Source organism: Suncus etruscus, chromosome 1 (assembly GCF_024139225.1).
Source record: "Suncus etruscus isolate mSunEtr1 chromosome 1, mSunEtr1.pri.cur, whole genome shotgun sequence".
Lineage (NCBI taxonomy): Eukaryota > Metazoa > Chordata > Mammalia > Eulipotyphla > Soricidae > Suncus > Suncus etruscus.
The window spans coordinates 125,911,250-125,932,308 of record NC_064848.1 but is presented as its reverse complement, the minus strand read 5'-3'; the positions used below and the strand labels follow the sequence as shown (position 1 = coordinate 125,932,308).

Here is a 21,059-nt window from a genome sequence, read left to right as displayed (position 1 = left end):
GAGGAGGTGAATAGATTAATCTGAGGTCACACTCCAAGTGATGGTGTCAAGAATATGGTCACATCAGTCTGATCTCAAAGTCTGAACTCCAGCCATTGGAATGTCACTAAAGTCAGTTTGGCTAATGTTGTATCAGGAGTAATGTTATATACATAGAGGAGGTGTTTAAAGAACTTATATAATAATCACATCAGTTAACCCTCAAAAAGGGTCTTCATGAATTTTTAATTGGTGCTTAAAAACTTACACTATAAAAATTACAGGGTCAGGTCGGGTCGGGGGAAAAAAAAGAAAAAAATTACTCAGAAGTAAAAGTGCCCTTGGGCAGATTTAATTATCAGTATCTCAACTTGTTCAACAGAAAGTGAAAATAATAGGAGGCCAGAGAGATAGTATAGTGAATATGACAATTGTCTTTAAGTGGCCAAACTGGGTTTGGTCCCTAACTCTCCATATGGTCCCCTGAGCCCACCAGGAGTGATCTCTTGAGTACAAAGCCATGTGTAAGCCCTGAGCACAGCCAGATAGGGACCAAAAACAAAAAAGGGGAAAAAATGTTAAAGGATGAAATGAAGGAGGGAGGGAAGAGGAGGCAGGAAGGATAGAAGGAAGAAAGGATAGAAGAAAGGAGGGAAGAATTAAGAAAGGAAGGATAGAAGAAAGAAAGGAAAGATGAAGAAAAGGATAAAAAGGAAGGAAGGATAGAAGAAAGAAGGAAAGAAGGGTGAAAAAAGGCTGGAAGGAAGGATGAAAGGAAGAAGAAAAGGAGAAAGGGAGTATGAAGGAAAGGGGGAGGGAAGAAGGAAGAAAGAAAGGAGAAAAGAAGAATGAAAGAAAGGAGGAAGGAAGGTTGGAAGAAAGGAGGTAGGGAAGGAGGAAGGAAGAATTAAAGAAAGGATGAAAGGAAAAAGAATAAAAGGAAAGTTAAAGGAGGGAGTGATGGAGGGAAGAAGGGAGGACAGTAGGTAGGGAAGAAAGAAAGAAATAAAAGCAGGGAGGGAGGGAAGGAAGCAGGGAGGGAAGGAGAGAGGAAGGTAGGGAAGGAAGGAAGCAGGGATGGAGGAAAGGAAGGAAGAAAGAAAGGATGGAGGGAAGGAAGGAAGAAAGAAGGGAGGGAGGAGGGAAGAAAGGACACTGGAAGAGAGAGAAGAGGGATGGAAGAACACAGGGAGGGAGGAAGGAAGGGAGGGAGGAAGGAAGGAAGGAAGGAAGGAAGGAAGGAAGGAAGGAAGGAAGGAAGGAAGGAAGAAAGGAGAGGAGAGGTAGAGAGGAAGGAAAGAATGAAAGAAGGAAGAAGGAAGGAGGGAAGGAATGAAAGAAGGAAAAAGAGAAGGAGGAAGAAGGGGAGAGGGGAAAGAAAGGAAGGAGGGAGGGAAGAAAAAAGAAAGGAAGAAAGAAGGGTGGGAGGGAGGGAGAGGAGGAAAGGAAGGAAAGAAGGAGGACAGTAGGGAGGGAAGGAGAGAAGGAAGGAGAGGGAAAAAAGAAAGGAGGGAGGGAGGGAGAGAAGGAAGGAAAAGAGGAAGGCAGGAAGGGAAGGAGGGAAGGAAGGAGAGGGAAGTAAAAAAGGAAGGAAGGAGAGAAGGAAGGAAAGAGGGCAGGCGGGAGGGAAGGCAAGAAGGAAGGAGGAAGGGAGGGAGAAAGGGAAGGAAGGAGGGAGGAAGAGAGAAAGAAGGAAGGGAAGGAGGGAGGGAGGCAGGGAGGGAGAAGTATCTGCTTCAAGCCTGGGGCTACCCTAAGAGCTGCAATGTGTGATCCAACTCCTCCAAAATATAAATAAACAAAAGTATCTACTTCATAGGATTATTGTTAGATTAAATTAAAACTACATATAAAACTGATAGTATGCACAAAGAATACTAGTCATTTTAATCCGAAGTATATATAGCTTTCTGTGAGGAAAATCATTTGCTCTGATGTTTTAAGAATTTGAGGATCTATGAGAGCCTGAGTTCATCTGTGTTACCTCTCTTTAGTTTATTGTCTTTTTTTCATCAATCTTACACAGCCTCTGGTGATGTAATTATTATTTGGGGTGTTGGGTCACACACTGCGGCACTGAGGGGTTACTCCTGGCTCTGCGCTCAGAAATCATTCCTGGCAGGCTTGGGGGACCATAAGGGATACCAGGAATCAAACCCAGGTCTGTTCTGGGTCAGCCGTGTGCAAGGCAAATGTCCTACCGCTGTGCTAGTCCTCCAGTCCATGATGAAATTATTTTTTAATTTAGAATTAAAGGTGAGGTTTCTGTAAAACATGGAATACAAAAATGTTTCTATATACTCATATCGGCTGAATGGGAATAAAATAAGGGTATCTTCTATAGAAAGCTAAGAGATTATAAACAGAGTTTGCCTACAGGCTCAGTTCTATGCAAGAGTCACCTTAATAAAGGTGTCTCTGAGAATTTAAACTTCACTTTGGCAAAAAATATTTCTCATGTGATAGAGCACCCTACACTGCCAAGTATTTTGAAAAAGGTGGATGCTGGAAATCTCTTTCTTTACGACAACTTATTTGAGAGCAGGGAAAATTATCAAACATATGTTCCCTTAAGACTATACTCAGAACGTGACTGAGACCTAAGAATTTCTTCCCTAAGAAAATGAATTAAGAAATGACAGCAAAAAGCAGTTTTTGTTGTGCTAACAAATCTGGAATCTAAGCAAAAAGATAGCTCAAAAGGGGGATCTCAAATATACTCTGTATGTATGAGGACCCTTGCTTGATCCCCAGCACCCATTCCCTCTCCCAGTACCATCAGATTGAAGAGTATCACACTCATAAACTCCACTAGGAGATCTTACCACCACCACCACCACCACCACCACCATACACACCAGTGAAAGCAAAGTCTGGGCTCTTGACCTGATCTTCAGTGGAACTAGTAAAGAACTAGTTCTTCCCACTAGTGGGAACTAGTGAAGCCTTTAAACAGAGGCACAACACGATCAGACAGATCTAGTGAGGCCTGTTAACATAAAAGAACATGGATACAGCTCGTGAGGTAGAAACTAGAGAGGGCAAAATGCTGGACTCTCCGTCTGAGAAGGCTGATGGGAAGTACCATCAGCTAAATGCAGCTGCAGAAAAGGAAAAATATCATTCTTATACTCTACTTCTCTGGTAGAGGTTACCAACTCTCTAAGAAAATAAACTGAGCTGTCTCCGCCCCTCCCTGGGCGCATCCCTGAGGTTTCTGGGTCTGGCAGATGGAAGGGAACTTTTGTTTTCTCCGCCCCCCCCCATCCCATCCCTGAGGTTTCTGGGTTTGGCAGACGGTAGGGGACCTTCCTCTCTTCCCGCCCCTCCCCCCACGCTTATCTACAAGGTCTCCAGCACCGCTGGGACGGGCTAGGAACTACATACGGGAGGAGTTTCTGGCAGAGACCTAGAGGGGGCAGAGCCCATCTGGCTTCCAAGTAGGGGAGGCCAAGGGAGCCAGGCTCAACAGCGCCCTCCACCATTGTGGTAAGGAGTGGTACTGCACTGGCTGGCAGCGAGAGTGGGAGCAACTAACCAGGTTCTACTAGAAGGCACGCTAGAGGCCAAACCTCAGCCAGCCCACCCAACAATCCCACCCAGAGTTGCAATCCAGAGAAGGGACCCAGCCCCACAACACAGGGAGCAAAAGCAGGCCAAAATCAGAAGACACTGCTCTCCAAGCCACACCGATAAACACACACACACACACACACACACACACACACACACACACACACACACACACACACAAAATGGGTAGACTGAGGAGGACCCTAACAGTTGGAGATACAGAGAGAAGCCCTAGTAAGTTCCCAAAACACACAGATCCAAGAGATGAAGATTTAAAAGAAGCCATGAGAAAGGAAATGCAAGCCATGGTGAAGGAAATGAGAAAATCCTTAGCCACTGAGTACAAGAAATCCATGGAGGAACAAATTAGCCAAATTAAAGAAGATCTGACACAGAACATGAGACTCCAAACAAAATGAATTAACAGACATAGTAAAAAGCCAGACGAGCAGAATCACAGAGTTGGAGAAGCACATAGTAGTACTCGAAGGAAAACTGCAAAGAAAAAACGACCAGGAAACCAAAAAGGAAGTAAGAGGCAAGGCACTGGAAGGAAAATTCCAGTACTTAATGAACAAAGACAAAAGAAATAATCTAAGAATTGTAGGTATACCAGAAGGGGAGGAACAGGGAAAGGGGAAGAACAAGTGGTTAGGGAAATAATAGCAGAAAATTTCCCCACCCTTTGGAAAGAGTACTCTGTGCAAATCTAAGAAGTGAAATGAGTCCCTAATAAAATAGACCCTAATAAACCAACACCAAGACATATAGTAATCAAATGGCAAAAAAAAAAGAATAGAGAGAAAGATAAACTCCTTAAAGTAATAAGGGAAAAAAGAACCTCAAGTACAAAGGAAGGTACATAAGAATCAAACCAGATCTCCCATTTGAAACAATTCAAGCAAGAAGACAGTGGAATGAAATATTTAAATGACTGAATGAAAGAAATTTCCAACCTAGGGTACAATACCTAGCAAAACTATTATTCATATGAAATGATATCCTAAAAACATTCTCAAACAAAAACGAACTTGCAGTATTTGTGCAAACAAAACCGATCCTAAATGGCCAACTCAGAGACAAACTACACAATCCAAATCCCCGATTGTAACAACAGCCACCCTACACAACACAACTGCACAACAGCTCTCTCTGTCAATAATCTTCCTAAATGTTAACGGACTAAACTCTCCCATTAAAAGACACATAGTAGAGAACTGGATTAGAAAACATAAACCAGACTTCTGCTGCCTTCAAGAAACACACCTACAAGTACAGAATAGCCATAGGCTTAGAATAAAAGGATGGAAATCAATTTTTCAAGTCAATGGAAAACAAAAATGAATAGAGACAGCCATTCTTATATCAGACCAAATTCCATTCAACCTCGAGAAAGTGATCAGAGACAAAGAGGGTCACTATGTACTAATCAGGGGAACACTAGATCAAAAGGTACTAACCCTGATCAATATTTATGCACCTCATGTAGAGTAAGCAAAATATGTGAGGCAGTTGCTCACTAACCTGGAGAAACACATGAAGGGAAATGTGATAATAGTAGGAGATCTCAATACTCCATTATCACCACTGGACAGATCCAGCAGACAGAAAAATAGCAAAGAAATAATAACCCTAAAAGAAAAATTAGAATATCTAGGGATAATAGACTTATACAGGAACCTCCACACCCAGAAACAGAATACACATTCTTCTCAAGCCCTCATGGAACCTTCTCCAGAATAGACCATGTCTTAGGATTCAAATCTAACCTATATAAGACCACAAATGTAAATCTTCATTAGAAGCACCCTATCAGATCACTATGCAACAGAGGTCAAAATTGACTGCAAGAAGAAGCAATGGAGAAAAACTAATACCGGGAGATTAAACAACATGCTGCTCAACAACAGCTGAATCAAAGAGCAACTCAAGGAAGAAAGAAAAAGATTCCTTGAAACAAACGATAATGAAGAGACTAATTGTCCAAATTTGTGGGACACAGAAAAAGCAGTAATTAGGGGAAAACTCATAGCAATACAGGCCTATGTCAAGAAAGAGGAAAATGACAAAATCAACAGTTTAAAGGATCATCTCAAGGAATTGGAAAAACAGCAGCAAAGAAATCCAACCACAACCAGAAGGCAAGAAATAGTAAAAACCAGAGCAGAAATAAACAACATAGAAACTAAGAAAACAATACAAAAAAAACAATGAGATCAGGAGTTGGTTTTTCGAAAAAATAAACAAGATAGACAAACCACTGGCAAAATTCACCAAAAAAAAAAAAAAAAAAAAAAAGGGCCCGGTGAGATAGCACAGCGGTGTTTGCCTTGCAAGCAGCCAATCCAGGACCAAAGGTGGTTGGTTCAAATCCCGGTGTCCCACATGGTCCCCCGTGCCTGCCAGGAGCTATTTCTGAGCAGACAGCCAGGAGTAACCCCTGAGCATCGCCGGGTGTGGCCCAAAAACCAAAAAAAAAAAAAAAGAGGAAAAACATCCAAATCACTAGAATCACAAATGAAAGAGGAGGGATCACAACAGAACCCCCAAGAAATACAGCATATCATGAGATCATATTACGAACAACTATACTCTGTTAGGCTAGAAAAACCCAGTAGAAAGCAACAGATTCCTGGAAAATTACCATCTTCCCAGACTGGAAAAGGAAGACCTAGAAAGCCTAAAGATGTCACTTCAAAGGAAATTGAAGTTGTAATTAAGAAACTCCCTAAGAACAAAAGCCCAGGCCCAGATGGATTTAAAGGTGAATTCTATCAAACATTCCGAGAAGACTTACTACCACTTTTCCACAGGCTCTTCTATACCATCAAAAAAACAGGAATCCTCCCCAACTCCTTTAATGAGGCTAATATCACACTCATTCCCAAAGATGGCAAAGACACCACCAAGAAAGAAAACTACAGACCAATCTCACTAATGAACATACATGCAAAGATACTCAACAAAACCTTGGCAAACTGAATCCAGCACTTCATCAAAAAGATCATACACCATGACCAAGTGGGTTTTATACCAGGAATGCAAGGTTGATTCAACATACGCAAATCAATCAACATCATACATCACATCAACAACAAGAAAAACAAAAACCACATGATCATATCAATCGATGCAGAGAAGTTATTTTGACAAAATCCAACAGCCTTTCATGTTGAAGATACTCACCAAAATAGGGTTAGAAGGAACCTTCCTCAAGATAGTTACAGCAATCTATGAAAAGCCCACAGCCAACATTATCCTTAATGGCGAAAAACTAGAAGAATTTCCACTAAGGTCAGTAACTAGGCAAAGCTGTCCACTCTCTCCACTCTTATTCAATATAACCTTAGAAGTCCTAGCAATAGCAATCCAACAAGAGAAGGGAATCAAAGGAATCCAAATTAGAAAAGAGGAACTCAAAATATCTCTTTTTGCAGATGATATGATGATATACATCAAAAACCCTAAAGAGTCCACAGTAAAAACTCCTAGAAACAATTATCCATTACAGCAAAGTAGCTGGCTACAAAGTCAATACACAAAAGACAGTAGCATTTCTCTATACAAATAATGAAGCTGAGGAGAGAGATATTAAAAATACAATTCCATTTAAAATAGTATTAAAAAATCAAGTACTTAGGAATCAACCTTAAAGGGAAATGAAGGACCTATACCAGGGAAATTTCAAAACAATTTTCAAATTGAAGAGGATCTAAGGAAATGGAAGAACATCCCATGTTCATGGGTAGGTAGAATCAACATAATCAAAATGACTATACTACCCAAACTTCTATATATATTCAATGCAATCCCCATCCAAATCCAGGCATCATTTTTCAAAGACTTAGAACAATCAAACATAAAATTAATCTGGAACCACAAAAGACCCAGGATAGCCAAACAGATAATCAAAAACAAGAAGCTGGGTGGCATCTCTTTACCTAACCTGAAGTTATACTACAAAGCCATAGTGATCAAAACAGCATGGTACTGTAACAAAAACAGCCTCAGACCAGTGGTTTAGAACAGAATTTCCAGACATAAATCCCCAGATATACAGTCAACTAATATTTGACAATAGGGCCAAGAACTTGAAATGGAACAAAGAAAGTCTCTTTAACAAATGGTGCTGGTACAACTGGAAAACCATTTGCAAGAAACTGAAAATTGACCCATACCTTACTCCTTATACAAAAGTCAACTCAAAATGGATTAAAGACCTTGAAATTAGACCAGAATCTATAAAGTTTAATGAGGAAAAAATAGGCAGAACACTCGAAGACTTATATATTAAAAAAAAGTCTTTGAGGATGGAATACCAATGGCAAGGATATTAGCATCAAACATAAACAAATGGGATTACATCAAACTAAGAAGCTTCTGCATGGCAAAGGAAACCCAACTTAAAACAAGAAGACAGCTAACTGACTGGGAAAAATTTTCGCACTCAACACATCTGATAAAGGGCTGATAACCAGAATATACAAAGCGCTCAGAAAGCTGAGTCCCCCAAAACCAAATAAAGCCTTAGAAAAATGGGGAGATGAAATGAATAGACACTTCTCCGAGGAAGACTGAAAGATGGCCAACAAATACATGAAAATATGCTCACCTTCACTCATCATTAGGGAAATCCAAATCAAGATAACAGTGAGGTACCACCTTACACCAGTGAGGATGACTCACATAAAATATAATGGAACAACCTGTGTTGCCAGGGATGCGGTATGAAAGGCACTCTCATCCACTGCTGGTGGGAATGCCCCCTAGTCCAACACCTATGGAGAACAGTCTGGAGAGTGCTCAAGGAACTCAGAACTGAGCTGCCAATTTACCCAGCATTTGCTCTCTTAGGTATCTACCGCCAAGTTGGAAGGACATTCATCCCAAAGTATGTGTGCATCCCACTATTTATTGCAACACTCAGTTATAATAGCCAAGTCTTAAAACTAACCTAGATGTCCAACAACAGATGCGTGGATCTTTAAATGTGGTATCTATACACAATGGAATACTACATGGCAGTCAGAAATGATACAATCACGGACTTTGCAGCAACGTGAATGGACCTAGAACATATTATGTTAAACGAAGCAAGCCAGAAGATGAAAGATAAACACAGAATGATAACACTATTCTGAAGTACCTAGAATATACACCAGATATACAACCAATACCCCGCGATTAAATAACAGGGTGTAACAGGATAGAAATCTCAAACACTGTAATAATCACCATATACTGGGTAGTAGAGCCCAAAACAAAGGGAAGAGAAACAATACAAAGCCCGACTACACATTATATCATAAAGAAATCAGCAACAGCAGAAACAGCAGCGTAGAGAGAACAGGTATGAAATTATTGTTTTACTACAAAGGCCCATAATAATTTACTAGGGATCTTATACAGGATTACAGGTAAAGATTAAGAGGGGAAATGACTGAGTCCAGTGGAAATATCTCAAAACATTATGTTTGAATGCCTCAACCTTACCACATTTAAAATAACCTCTCAGTTTTTCTGTCCATAGGGGTTCCTGGATACAAAGGGTGAACATTCTACGGTGGTATCTCAGTGCTCAGTCACATGAGGCACCATACTCTGCTTGAATCATGAAAATGGCCGGATAAAACTCTTTAACATACCTTTTATCTCTAGATTATGCCTTCTTTTAGGACCTGAAGCACATGACCAGCCTGATCACTGAAGTAACAACCGTGACCTACAAATTTTTACTACAGGGCCTAAGCATCAAACACGTTCAACCAAAGTAACATGCACTTGCTCTCATACCCTCCCTTCTCATTACTTCGTATTTTTGTTGTTGTTGTTGTTGTTGTTTAATTGTTGATTTGTTTTGTTTTGTTTTTCCTATTCTCTCTTCTTCCACCTTCTCCTCCTCACTATCATCAATTCGGTCTATGTCAAATAAAAACCACATGGTTACCTCCTCTATAGGAAAGGAAAGCTGACATATAGGGTGCTGTGGACAATACTGCAGAGAGTAAACACCTATATAGATAGACCTCACTAACACAATGGTCAGTACTCGAGACATGAAATTTATACATATCCAAAAGTTGATCTATTAGTTTCCTTTCCTTACAAGTACTATACTTATCTATCTTTCTGTACTCAATGCACCTCTTGCCCTCCTCACCTCTCTATTAATATACACCCTATATGTTCATATGTGGGCAGGAGCACACAGAGATAGGAATTCTCCTTAAGGGACAAACCTAAACCACAAACAACCCATACCTAAATCCTATATAACCACTCCCATATAATATTCCCACTCCCTTCTCCAGAAATCTGACTATCCCTTCACCCCTCAATCCTACCCCTGATATCCCCACCACATTATAACTCTCCACCTTCAGTTCTTAATCCATTAGGCATCAAGACTGACCTCCTACCCCAACGAGCCAGTACCCATTACCCAAGTGAAGAGACATCCACTCAAACTCTCACCTCGTTCCCGGCAAGAAAATACAATCAACACCCCGACTGACCCATGCAGTATGGCCCTCCTAATCACCTCTCCCTAATATGGACTGTGGCTTGATACAGGAACTAGCTCCAAAGTACCCCCACTGCAAGAACTCTACCCAAGACCTCCCTGCCTGGACCCCACACCTCACAAAGAAATCTCAAAAGACAATGGGGAGGCCTATACTTTCATCATAAGTATAGGCATATATAACACTACCTCTTATTCTGTTTCTCCCCAAATGTAAAGTAATCTCCTGTATTACTTTCTCCCTTTTCCTTTGTTTTTTTTTTCTTTTTTGTTCTTGTTCGTTTTTTATTGTTTTGTTTTGTTTTTGTTTTTGTCTTTTGATTTGACTTGTTTTTGCTTCTTTTGGGTCACTCCTGGCGGCATTTGGAGGGTGCTCCTGGCTCTATGCTCAGAGATCGCCCCTAGTGGGCACGGGGGACCACATGGGATGCCAGGATGTGAGCCACCGTCCTTCTGCAGGAAGGACAGACACCTTGTCTCCATGCTATCTCTCCCGGCCCCACTTTATTCCTTTAATTACGTCTTTTATTTAATCTTTTTTTTTAAAAGAAACTTTTTTTCCTTTAGATATGTGTGAGCATATATTCTTAGTTTTTGTTGGGTGTCTGTTTTTTTCTCTCTTTACCCCCAAATCCACCAACAATATAATGTAGCAACACTTCTTTCTGCAAAGACATATTAAACAAAGGGGAAATTTTATGGGTAAAAACAAGCTCTTATCTACTAGAGATAAGAACTCATACTTGTTTACAACACAGGGACATCTCCCACCCTGAACATATGTCATGTGGAAACAACTTAGACTCTAGGGAACTAGACACCGACCGTCCAGCCTTGACTCCTGGATCCCAGACATAGAAACGACAGAGTTCGCCACAACAGCTCCAGGAGCCAAATCCCCTCCAGGGCATTCATAATGCTGCTCTGATGCCAACATGCACCAGTTCTAAATTGATAACCTGACAATGAGGAAATGGGAACAACTTGATCTAAGAGCAAGTTGTCCTTCCTCATCAAACAACGATAAGACAAAATCAGGAAACATGTCATCCTTTGATCTGTGCAAAAGCCAAGATCGCTATATACGGGCCCGGAGAGATAGCACAGTGGTGTTGCCTTGCAAGCAGCCAATCCAGGACCAAAGGTGGTTGGTTCGAATCTTGGTGTTCCATATGGTCCCCCGTGCCTGCCAGGAGCTATTTCTGAGCAGACAGCCAGGAGTAACCCCTGAGCACCGCCGGGTGTGACCCAAAAAAAACAAAAACAAAAAAAACAAAACAAAACAAAAAAAGATCGCTATATACAGATGACTGGTTGTTACAACCAGGACTGGACAGTATGCATCCAGGGACCAACAACAACAACAACAACAACAGCAACAAAAAGCTCTAGCCTAGCTTTTGGTCTACGATCTGTTCAGCAAACAAGATCTCCAATTCCAGAGGTCTGACTGAGACAACCGCAACTGAACGGGTCTTCTGGAAACATAAGAAAAGACTTTATCCAGGCTCCACCCTAGGATCAACATAATGACCAAGACCACCAACTACAGAAGATGAATTAAAATGAACTGAAGAAGCAGAACTGCTAGAATCACAAAGAAAGACTTCACCATACGTTCCATTCTTTGAGCTGCATAGTCAACAAGATCTCTAGATACAGAGGTCTGATTTTACCATCCGAGACGAAGCAGAAGTCTTCCATACACCACGAAAGCACCAAGGCGAGAGTAAATGATCATGCAAGGAGTATATAGTTAGTCCCATGACAGTATACTTCAGGGGTGGAGAAACCCTGTATCTCCTAGGCCAAGGGAATTCCCTCTATAATATCCCCAATAGTAATTGTACAGGGGGGAAAAGAAAAGGATTAAAAAAAGCACAAAACAATAATTTTTCCACATATTTATTTATCGATTGATCGATTTTTTTTGACATCTTTATTTTGGTGTAGAGATTGAAGTTGATGTCTCCAATATTATTTTATTTTACTTTATTTTATCTTATCTTTCTCTTTCTTTTTGTACTCCGGCATGATTTGATTTCAGAACCGAGACTATTGTGTGGTGCTTGTCTTTATTGCTGCAGTGCTCACTGAATATTTAATTTGATAATTTCTTTCTGTATTGTTGTGGTGTTTCAATTACCTTTTTCACATCCTCTCTCAAACTGAGGTTGAAAGCCTCTAGAAGGACTCTGCCCATTTTCAGCGTATTGGCTTCTTTTCTTTTTTTAATTTTTTTCTAATTTTGTACCTTAATCTATTGCTTTTCTTTCCTTCAAACAAAACCACATAACTCTATCTAGCTCCGCCCCTTAAATAAAGGGAGAAATGAGGGAGGGTACCAGGACCAAACAGATATCTAATCACTAATAGTAAGCTAGACAAAGAGGGGACCACCTACTCTAGCAGCCTGGGTGCGGGGCGCGGATGGTGGGGTAAATGGGTCGCAGAAAGGGAACTGGGATGGGGGGGGGGACAAATTTGGTGATGGGTATTCCCCTGATTCAATGTTAATATGTACGTAAAATACTACTGTGAAAGATATGTAAGCCATTATGATCAAAATTTAAGAAAAAAAAAATAAATTGCATTCTTCTTTAAGACATAACATAAACATAGCCCATTCTCTCATAAGTATGATAATCTAGTAGAAGTAATAATTTTTGCAAATCAAATGACTTTTCATACCTGAGACACTCTGCCTGTTGGAATCCGAGTCCCCGTTACTAGAGTTGGAACTGTTGGAAGAGTTATTGTCAACCCCTCCCAGGAGGGGGCGCAAGTGGCTCACTGAGACTTGTTCAATAAAGGATGTTCCATATTTGCGAAAGTACCACCACTCAAATATCTGAAATAGAAAACAAGGTGATGGGTTCTGTTACTTTCAGTGATTCGTGTGCCTATCTCATATGTTTTCTGTATACGTAATCTTAAAATAATTCCCACTTTAATATTAAGATTCCACTTCTTGGCACATTTACTAATCACTCCATCCAAAATACTTAATAAAGCACTTTCATTCCAAGAGATTTATTGTATCCTACATTAACATTTACCTAAAAAATTAATTACATTTTAAATTCTCAATGTGGATTTCTTTACTTAAAATTACTTTTAAAAAACCTATACATATAAATGAAGATGAGAATAGTTCATTCGATGACTTGTGGAATGATTAACTAGACTTAGTATAGAAAGCTTTTCCAATTTATACAACAGTCATGATACAATATATGTAAAATTGATGTGATATTGTATATAAAATTTATATCTCAGTTAAAAAGAGTTGCTCAATATTATCTTCCTCCAAATTTACACAGTAACAAAATTACCACAAAATTAGATATGTATACAAATAAACCAGTTTTAAAAGAATGCCTTATGATAAATTCCACTTCTTGACTCATTAAGTTTTATTGAAATTAAGTTTTATTGAAAAGACAAAAACATCTCTCTTTTAAAGAATTACTGGTCTCACAAAAAGAATGAAAAGCTTCCATTTCTTGGAGGGATGCAACCCAACAGGTATTAGTTTAGCTATCTATCTGTCCCTTTTCCTAAAACACCACAGACTTTAGGCCAGTGACTCAGAGCTGCACAAATCCAAATGGGCAGATGGTGTTACTTAATAGTACATATTTTGTGTCAATTTGAATTCTTCTTCCTGGTGCATGACCTACAATGTAAATAGTAAGGATCACATAAACAAATCCAAATTTTAAAATTAGTCAGGACATGCCAGTAGCTTAGCAGGCTTGCCACAATGCAGCAAAAAAGTTTTTAACCAGCAAATAACCATAAATTTAAAATATAAGTTTATCCATTATATCATCTTAAAACTATAATATCTCTGGTATTTTTTTCCTACTCATGATATACCTCAAGGACTATTTAGACCAAGCAAGATGAAAACTAAAAAGCATTAGTTGGGTTTGACATTTAGAAAGTCAATAGTTACTATATTGTTGACTAGCCATAAGATACAAATTCTAATACATTTTATGATAGTTGAACTTAAAATTCAGTTACCTAATATGTAAAATAAGGCCATAGTAAGCACTTGCTTAATGTTAAATTGATGAATTCAACATGGACGAACTGAAGAGAAGATAGATGAGTGGTTGGAAAGTTAAGTAATAGATGAGAAAGGTTGTGATTTAATGGAAGACCATTTAAATATATACCAGAGTCCATAAAAAGTGTTGTGTTTGTTTTGCTAGTGAGAGACCTACCTATATTTGCAGAGGAAGATAAAGTCAGTTAACAGAGAAAATGAAGATGCATAAAAGAGTACAAATGCCTAAAAATGCAGACTGTTGAGAGCCCAAGAAAGCACATCAGCCCTGCTTTGCAAAGATGACACACCATTTATTTCTTCCCGTCTGAAGAAAGGAAAGATGAGTGAATAGAGAGATACAGCATTGTTGGGATAGTGTATGAAAAGAGCTTCCTGGGTAAGAAGGCAACAAAATGATAAAAAGCAGTGTGTATTATCTAGGTGGAACTGCAAGTAAGGTAAGTTTTTCAGGAGCAAGGGAAATGAGGATGACTTTAGGAATGTGAAGAAATACTTGCATCTATATCTTACAGAATAAAAGGGCCCAAAGCACTTCCATTCTATAAGGTATAGGATCCAAATCATATTTTAAAGAATCACCCAAGGACCCAGCCATCAATGCCTTGTATCTTCCTCCATTACTGTTAGTTGGAAGTGGAGAGGATAACCAAGAAACACCAGAGCTGGGGGCTGGTGGTGGAGATCCAGGCTAGCAACTGCCTTCATTAGAAAGTTACCTTATTTTTCACTTGCAGGGAAGGAACTCAAATATGGCAAAGACCTAATAAATAGGATGTTCCATTTTTCTTGAAGAACTAAAAATTGAATCTTTCTTGAAAATGACTAGATTATTCCTGTTCAATAAGACTCCCTCTTTTTGGGAGTCTTATATATATATATATATATATATATATATATATATATATATATATATATATATATATATATATAAGTTCTCTTTGTGAATTAGATCGACTTTGCTATATTCTTATATCACATTCAAAAATGCTCCAAGAGTTCCATATAGCAACATCCCACTAATCTCATTAAACCTATGAGGAAAATGAAGATGCCATACCCGAAACTGGTATAACACTTCCTAAGGAAGTACTTCCTAAGCAGAAATATCTTCACAGGAAGATAGCGAGAGTAACAATGGCAGTTAGAGAGGAAATAGGACACTTTCCAACCTCTACTTTTAAATGGACAAACTGACAGTTGACACCTGCTCTGAGCCTTCAAAAATATATCTAGAGGTAACAGGTCTTTGGCAAGAAGAAATCTTTTGAGTTTACACAAGATAAACCAAGAAAGTTGACACAGGTTGGAGTAATAGTAATAATTCTTCTAGTTTCCTGATGGAATTCTCAGGTGTGTCTTTTCTTCAATATCTACTAATCCTTTGAAAGTCCATCCCAATTCCTGGAAGATTTTACCTCCCTTTGCACTCTCAACCTGTATGATCAGGCACAGAGTAGGTGTCGTGGGCTCAGTTACTACCTATTTCCGTATACATGGTTGGGGGTTGTTTCTGGGAGTATTCAAAGACCTATGTAGTGCCAAGGAACAAATCTAGGTTTCAAGCAAGCAAAGTGTAAGTTCAGCCCATTGATGTACCTTTCCAATGAGATGCACATCCAATTGATGTACCTTCCCAAATTTTCTCCTGCCTCCAATTTTCTCCCTTTGTATTCTTAATTTTATTATTATATTTTTTTATTTCATACATATTTTCTCACTAATAGTTTAAGAACAGGTTTATATCCATATCAGTGGCTACTGGGTTTTACATGTGAGTGTCAATACATCATATGTTATTTATGCTATTCTTTTGTTGTTCTTGTTGCTGTTATTGTTGAGGGGGGCACACCTGTAGGGGTCAGGGCTTACTCCTGACTCTTTGCTCAGGAATCATTCCTGGTAGACTCAGAGGTATCTCAGAATAAAGAATAAATAAATAAAACCCAAGTCGGCCACATGCAAGGCAAGTGCCCCATGCACTGTACTATTGCTTCAGTCCAAGCATTAGGTTATTCTACTAACATTTTTAGGAAATTAAGGAGTGTTTTCTCTACTTATGTAACTTACCACTCTTAAAATATGCAGAAATTGTCTCCAGTGAAATAAACATTGCCCACAGAGGCAATTTCAAGCAGACTGGTATGTCCTGGCCAGAGCAGGTAAAATACTAAATTAATAGACATGAACTTAATCCCAAGCATAGCCCCTATGACTAGGGAGGCTATGCCAACAAGCTGGAAGGGGTGTGGGTGTGGCATGCATTCTGAAGAAGTGAAGCAAAAGAGACAAGATGGATATATAGGGTCAGAAGTCTAAAATGTAACGTGAGAAGCTAGTAGACTATGCAACCCATTGCTGGCTTTCAATCTGTGACATTAAGAACTGGGATGTGATGGGCACAAGGAATTAAATGGCTGTCCCACATGCTAGGGCATCCCCAGCAATACAGTAGCTATGATCCCCTAGTTTCACAATAAAGTCTACAATCTCTGGTCCACTGCAATTAAGTGTGCTATGCACATCTTCCTGAATGCCACAACCAAGTGAGTTACAGACAGTCACTGCAATAACTAAGGAAGCAAAGGGGAAAATAAGAAAAGACCTAAGACTGACATCAGACAAAAGTCCTATTATAAATCCTATTTTCCCCCAAATAGGAACCCTTCCATCTAGTATGAGCATTTATCCAGTGATACTCAGAAGCCACCAGGTGCAGCTTAAAGCACCCATACTAAGAAATGGAAAGGTATCCAGATATGCCTTTTACTCAATGAGCAAAAATTAGCTGAGAATTTGAATAGTGGAATGGCAACATGAGAATAAGAATATGCATGTACTTTGTCACTTGATCCCCAGTTATCTTTAAAAATAATTTTTTAAATAGAAAAAACTGCTTTTTGAAACAGATATGGCAACAAACTGTTGGATATGGGCGAAAATATATGAAAATATATATGAAAAAATATATAAGAAATATAAAAAGATATGAAAATATATAAGGCCTCTGCTTTTATGTATGTTTTGAATTATTCACATAGGAAAGTTAAGATAAACAATGCTACTGAAGAGCTGGAGTATAGTACAGCACATCTGATTTTCACATGGCCAACCCAACTTCAATCCCCTTCATGCTATACCATTCCTGAGCACAGTGCCAGGAGGAAGCCCTAAGCACCAGTATGTGTGGCCTCAAAGACAAACAAAAGTGCAATGGAGAATAAAGAAAAAGCAAAAACATAAAATATAGGGAAAATAAAACAAAATACAACAATGCAAGCTCTAGAACTGCCTAGGTTGAAACCCTGCTTCAACATTTGACCAGTTAGGTAACTTAAGGCAGATTGCTTAATTGCCTGTTTACCTGGCTAGCCTACCTAGAAGTAAAATGAGACAAATATTAATTATATGTCTATAAAATAAATACATGGGTGGGGGAGAGATCATCTGACCTCAGTTTGATCCCTAGCACTGCATAAAATTCCCCAGCACCACTATGAGTGATTCTTGAGCATCAAGCCAGGAGTAAGCCTTAAGTATCTAGAGAAGTGGCACAAGCCCCCTATTCTCCCCACAAAAACAAAGTGAATGAGCTAGTACTTCCTCACAGGTAGACCTGTCTGGCACAGAATGCATTTTCTAATGAAGTGATTTTTTTTTTAAGCAATGCATAGGAGCATGGGGAATACCTATGGGTCACACCCAGAGGAGCTTAAAGGCCATGGGGTGCTAGGAATAGAAAAAGTGACTATGTTCCCTTACTCTTAAGTGATGTCCCTGGTGTCAGTAGGCAGTGTTCATAATTAAGCCAACATCCTGGGAGAGGAATGTATACACAAAACATACCTTTCCTTATTATAGAGGTCTCACTAACTTCAGTGCCATTCCATTTGAAGTATGAGCCCTAAACATTTCTCTTTTTAATTTAGAGAACCAATGACCGCTGGGGTCCCTTTTGTCTCTAAAACCTATTTACTTAATCAAAAATATTTTAAAGATGTTCTGGGTACAGACATGCCACATAGCACTGCCATGTCCGCTCATTGGTCAGCTCCAGAGACTCATTTTATTCTTGAAAGAGATATAAACCAAGCTGCAAAAATTCAGGGGTACAACTGGTTTACAGCTGAAAACTGGGGCACTCTCAAGAGGAGGGCGGGCCAAGTCTCTGCCCTGCTAAAGAATCAATAGTTGCACCCACAACCCATAATCGCTACCCTGCCAATGGCTCAACTTTGCCACTTTACCACTGATCTCTGCAGAGACGCCTAATGGACTAGAACTCTGGTATGCAGATATTTTGGGCTGAGATCTCCAGTACTCTATCAGATTGAGTGAATGCAGGTAGCATCCCCTGCCTTTTTGTACTTCCAGAACGCTGGCAATCATAATCTTCCCCCATAGCCACAGTCATATCAGTCACAGAACTTGTAATTCTCTGTACCATGCAGACACATGTATAACCACACAGCATCTCCTATTTTTTTCAATCCTGACACCTTACTAGGAATTCACAAAATTAGATCTCAAAGTAGCAACCACCTAAGATTAACAAACTAAACCAAACCAATAACAGGATTATTGGCTAGCAACTACTAAATTAGTAAACCTTCAGACAAAGACTTAATGAACCCACTCTGAGATATGATAATTCTTACAAATTTTGTTTTGCTATAAATTTTTAAAATATTTATATTGGGGGTGGGGGAAATAATTTTATTGCCACTTAATTGAAAATAAGCAATACAAAGTAAAATATTTCATGCCAGCTAAGTGGGGAAGGATAGGGAGTAGGTGGGAATCTGAGGAAAATGGTGGAGAGAATTTTACACTGGTGGTAGGATTGGTGTGGAACATGGATGGCAGAAATAAATGTATTATGAGCAACTATGTAAACCACAGTGTTTAAAGTAATAAAAAATAAAGATGTGTTGGAAAGAAATATTAAGGTATTATTTAAATATTAGACGGAGACTTTCAATAGTTTCCCTTCTAATATATACATGCTAAGAAGCTGGCCACACTTTTAACATGTGCTTGTCAATAACTTATCAAGCATATAAAAATTTTAATTGAGTTTTTTCCAGTATATTTAAAGATATTAAGGTGGGATAAATTACATGAGAAAGCCCTGTATAAAATGTAGAGCAGGAAATGTCAATCAACTCAGCCAAAGATAAACAAGTGAAAGTCCCACACGTTTGTACAAACTACTCCACAAGGTGGACAATAAATAATGAAATTTTCTGAATATTTATCCAATAACTATGCCTAAAATCCAAAAATTAGGAAAAGCTGGGGCCGGAGCTATAGTGCAGCAGTAGGGGGTTTGCCTTGCATGCGCTGACCCAGGATGGACCTGGGTTCAATTTCCAGTGTCCCATATGGTTCCCCAAACGAGAAGCGATTTCTGAGTGCATAGCCAGGGGTAACCCCTGAGTGTCACCAAGTGTGGTCCAAAAACAAAAACAAAATATTAGGAAAAGCAACTGTGCAACTTTAGCACAGTTGAGATTAGCTTAACTTGAACATCCCTTTTGAATGAAAGGAAATAACTTTCAGGTTATTATTGCCCTTTGCTGAGAACCTGAAATATACCTTTCAAATACCAGTGGTCGGCAACCTTTTTTTCAACTGAGCCAAATCTCACAGAAAAACTACAATTGAAATTTATTATGAGAGCCACACAGGGTGTGCACTGACAGAGGCTAGGAGCAGAGTCCTGACTCCTGGAGCAACCGCCCGGCACACAGAAGAGCCAAATTAAAAGTGTAAAGAGCCACATGTGGCTCGCGAGCCGCAGGTTGCCGACCACTGAATACCTTTTAAAATATACCTTTCCTTTCAAACTTCCTGTCAGTGCAGGTTGGATATGGATCCAATTACAAAACCTTCCAGGGCCCAGAGAAATAGCACAGTGGCGTTTGGCTTGCAAGCAGCCGATCCAGGACCAAAGGTGGTTGGTTCGAATCCCGGTGTCCCATATGATCCCCTGCCTGCCAGGAGCTATTTCTAAGCAGACAGCCAGGAGTAACCACTGAGCAACACCGGGTGTGGCAAAAAAAAAAAAAAAAACCTTCCATGTTGGGGCTGGCGAGATAGCACGGAGGTAAAGCGTTTGCCTTCCATGCAGAAGGACGGTGGTTTGAATCCCGGCATCCATGGTCCCCCATGACTGCCAGGGGTGATTTCTGAGAGTAGAGCCAGAGTAACCCCTGAGCAATGCTGGGTGTGACCCAAAAACCAAAACAAAAAAAAAAAAAAACACCTTCCAGGTGAGAAACTGGGGAGTGAAGGGTATGTTGGAATCTTTGCCCAACTGCTCATTAGCACTTAAAAAATCTTTTTCTGCTACATAAACAAAAGGAGAGTTGTCAAATGACAAATATGGAAGAGTTGTTCCATTTGAGAATCTCATGTTTTCAGAACAAATGAGAATATTCACAGATTCTCAGTACTGGTTAATTAAACCAACTCAGAATATATATTCGGCTGGAATTGCAGCAAGGCATAACTTTGTTCATGAGCCAACTATGATTTTCATCATTCATATGTTATGAGATAGTTTGGAATCACTTAAAAGAATCAAAGATATTCTAGTATACAAAATGGGAGGTGGGAATTGAGGGAGGAGGAATATTAAGGTAAGCACCAGAAGACAGATTCTGGGCCTAGCTTTGCAAAAAAAAAGTGATAACAAGAGCTTCTTAGAAAACTCTTTTATGGCTTTCTAAACAACTCACTACAGCAGTCTTACTTTTCTCATTTCCCCTAAACCCCCCCCCCCCAGCAAAGACTTCAGGGACACTGCTAGGAGTCTGCATTTTAGGGACATTTGACAATTACACCACACAAGTCATTTCAATCTGTATCAAATAAGCTGTCATTTGCTGCTCTTCCTATGCT

At 39.5% G+C, this 21,059-nt stretch overlaps 1 protein-coding gene across 5 annotated transcripts in view; it reads right to left on the bottom strand.

Annotated features, from left to right (window-relative positions):
• Positions 1-21,059, bottom strand: part of ST7 (suppression of tumorigenicity 7) — a 300,688-nt gene that overhangs the window by 119,095 nt on the left and 160,534 nt on the right. For all 5 annotated transcript variants that reach the window (XM_049771031.1, XM_049771032.1, XM_049771034.1 and 2 more), the window contains exon 3: positions 12,767-12,926. In XM_049771031.1, coding sequence (XP_049626988.1) covers positions 12,767-12,926 — 160 coding nt within the window. The remainder of the gene's footprint in view (positions 1-12,766; positions 12,927-21,059) is intronic.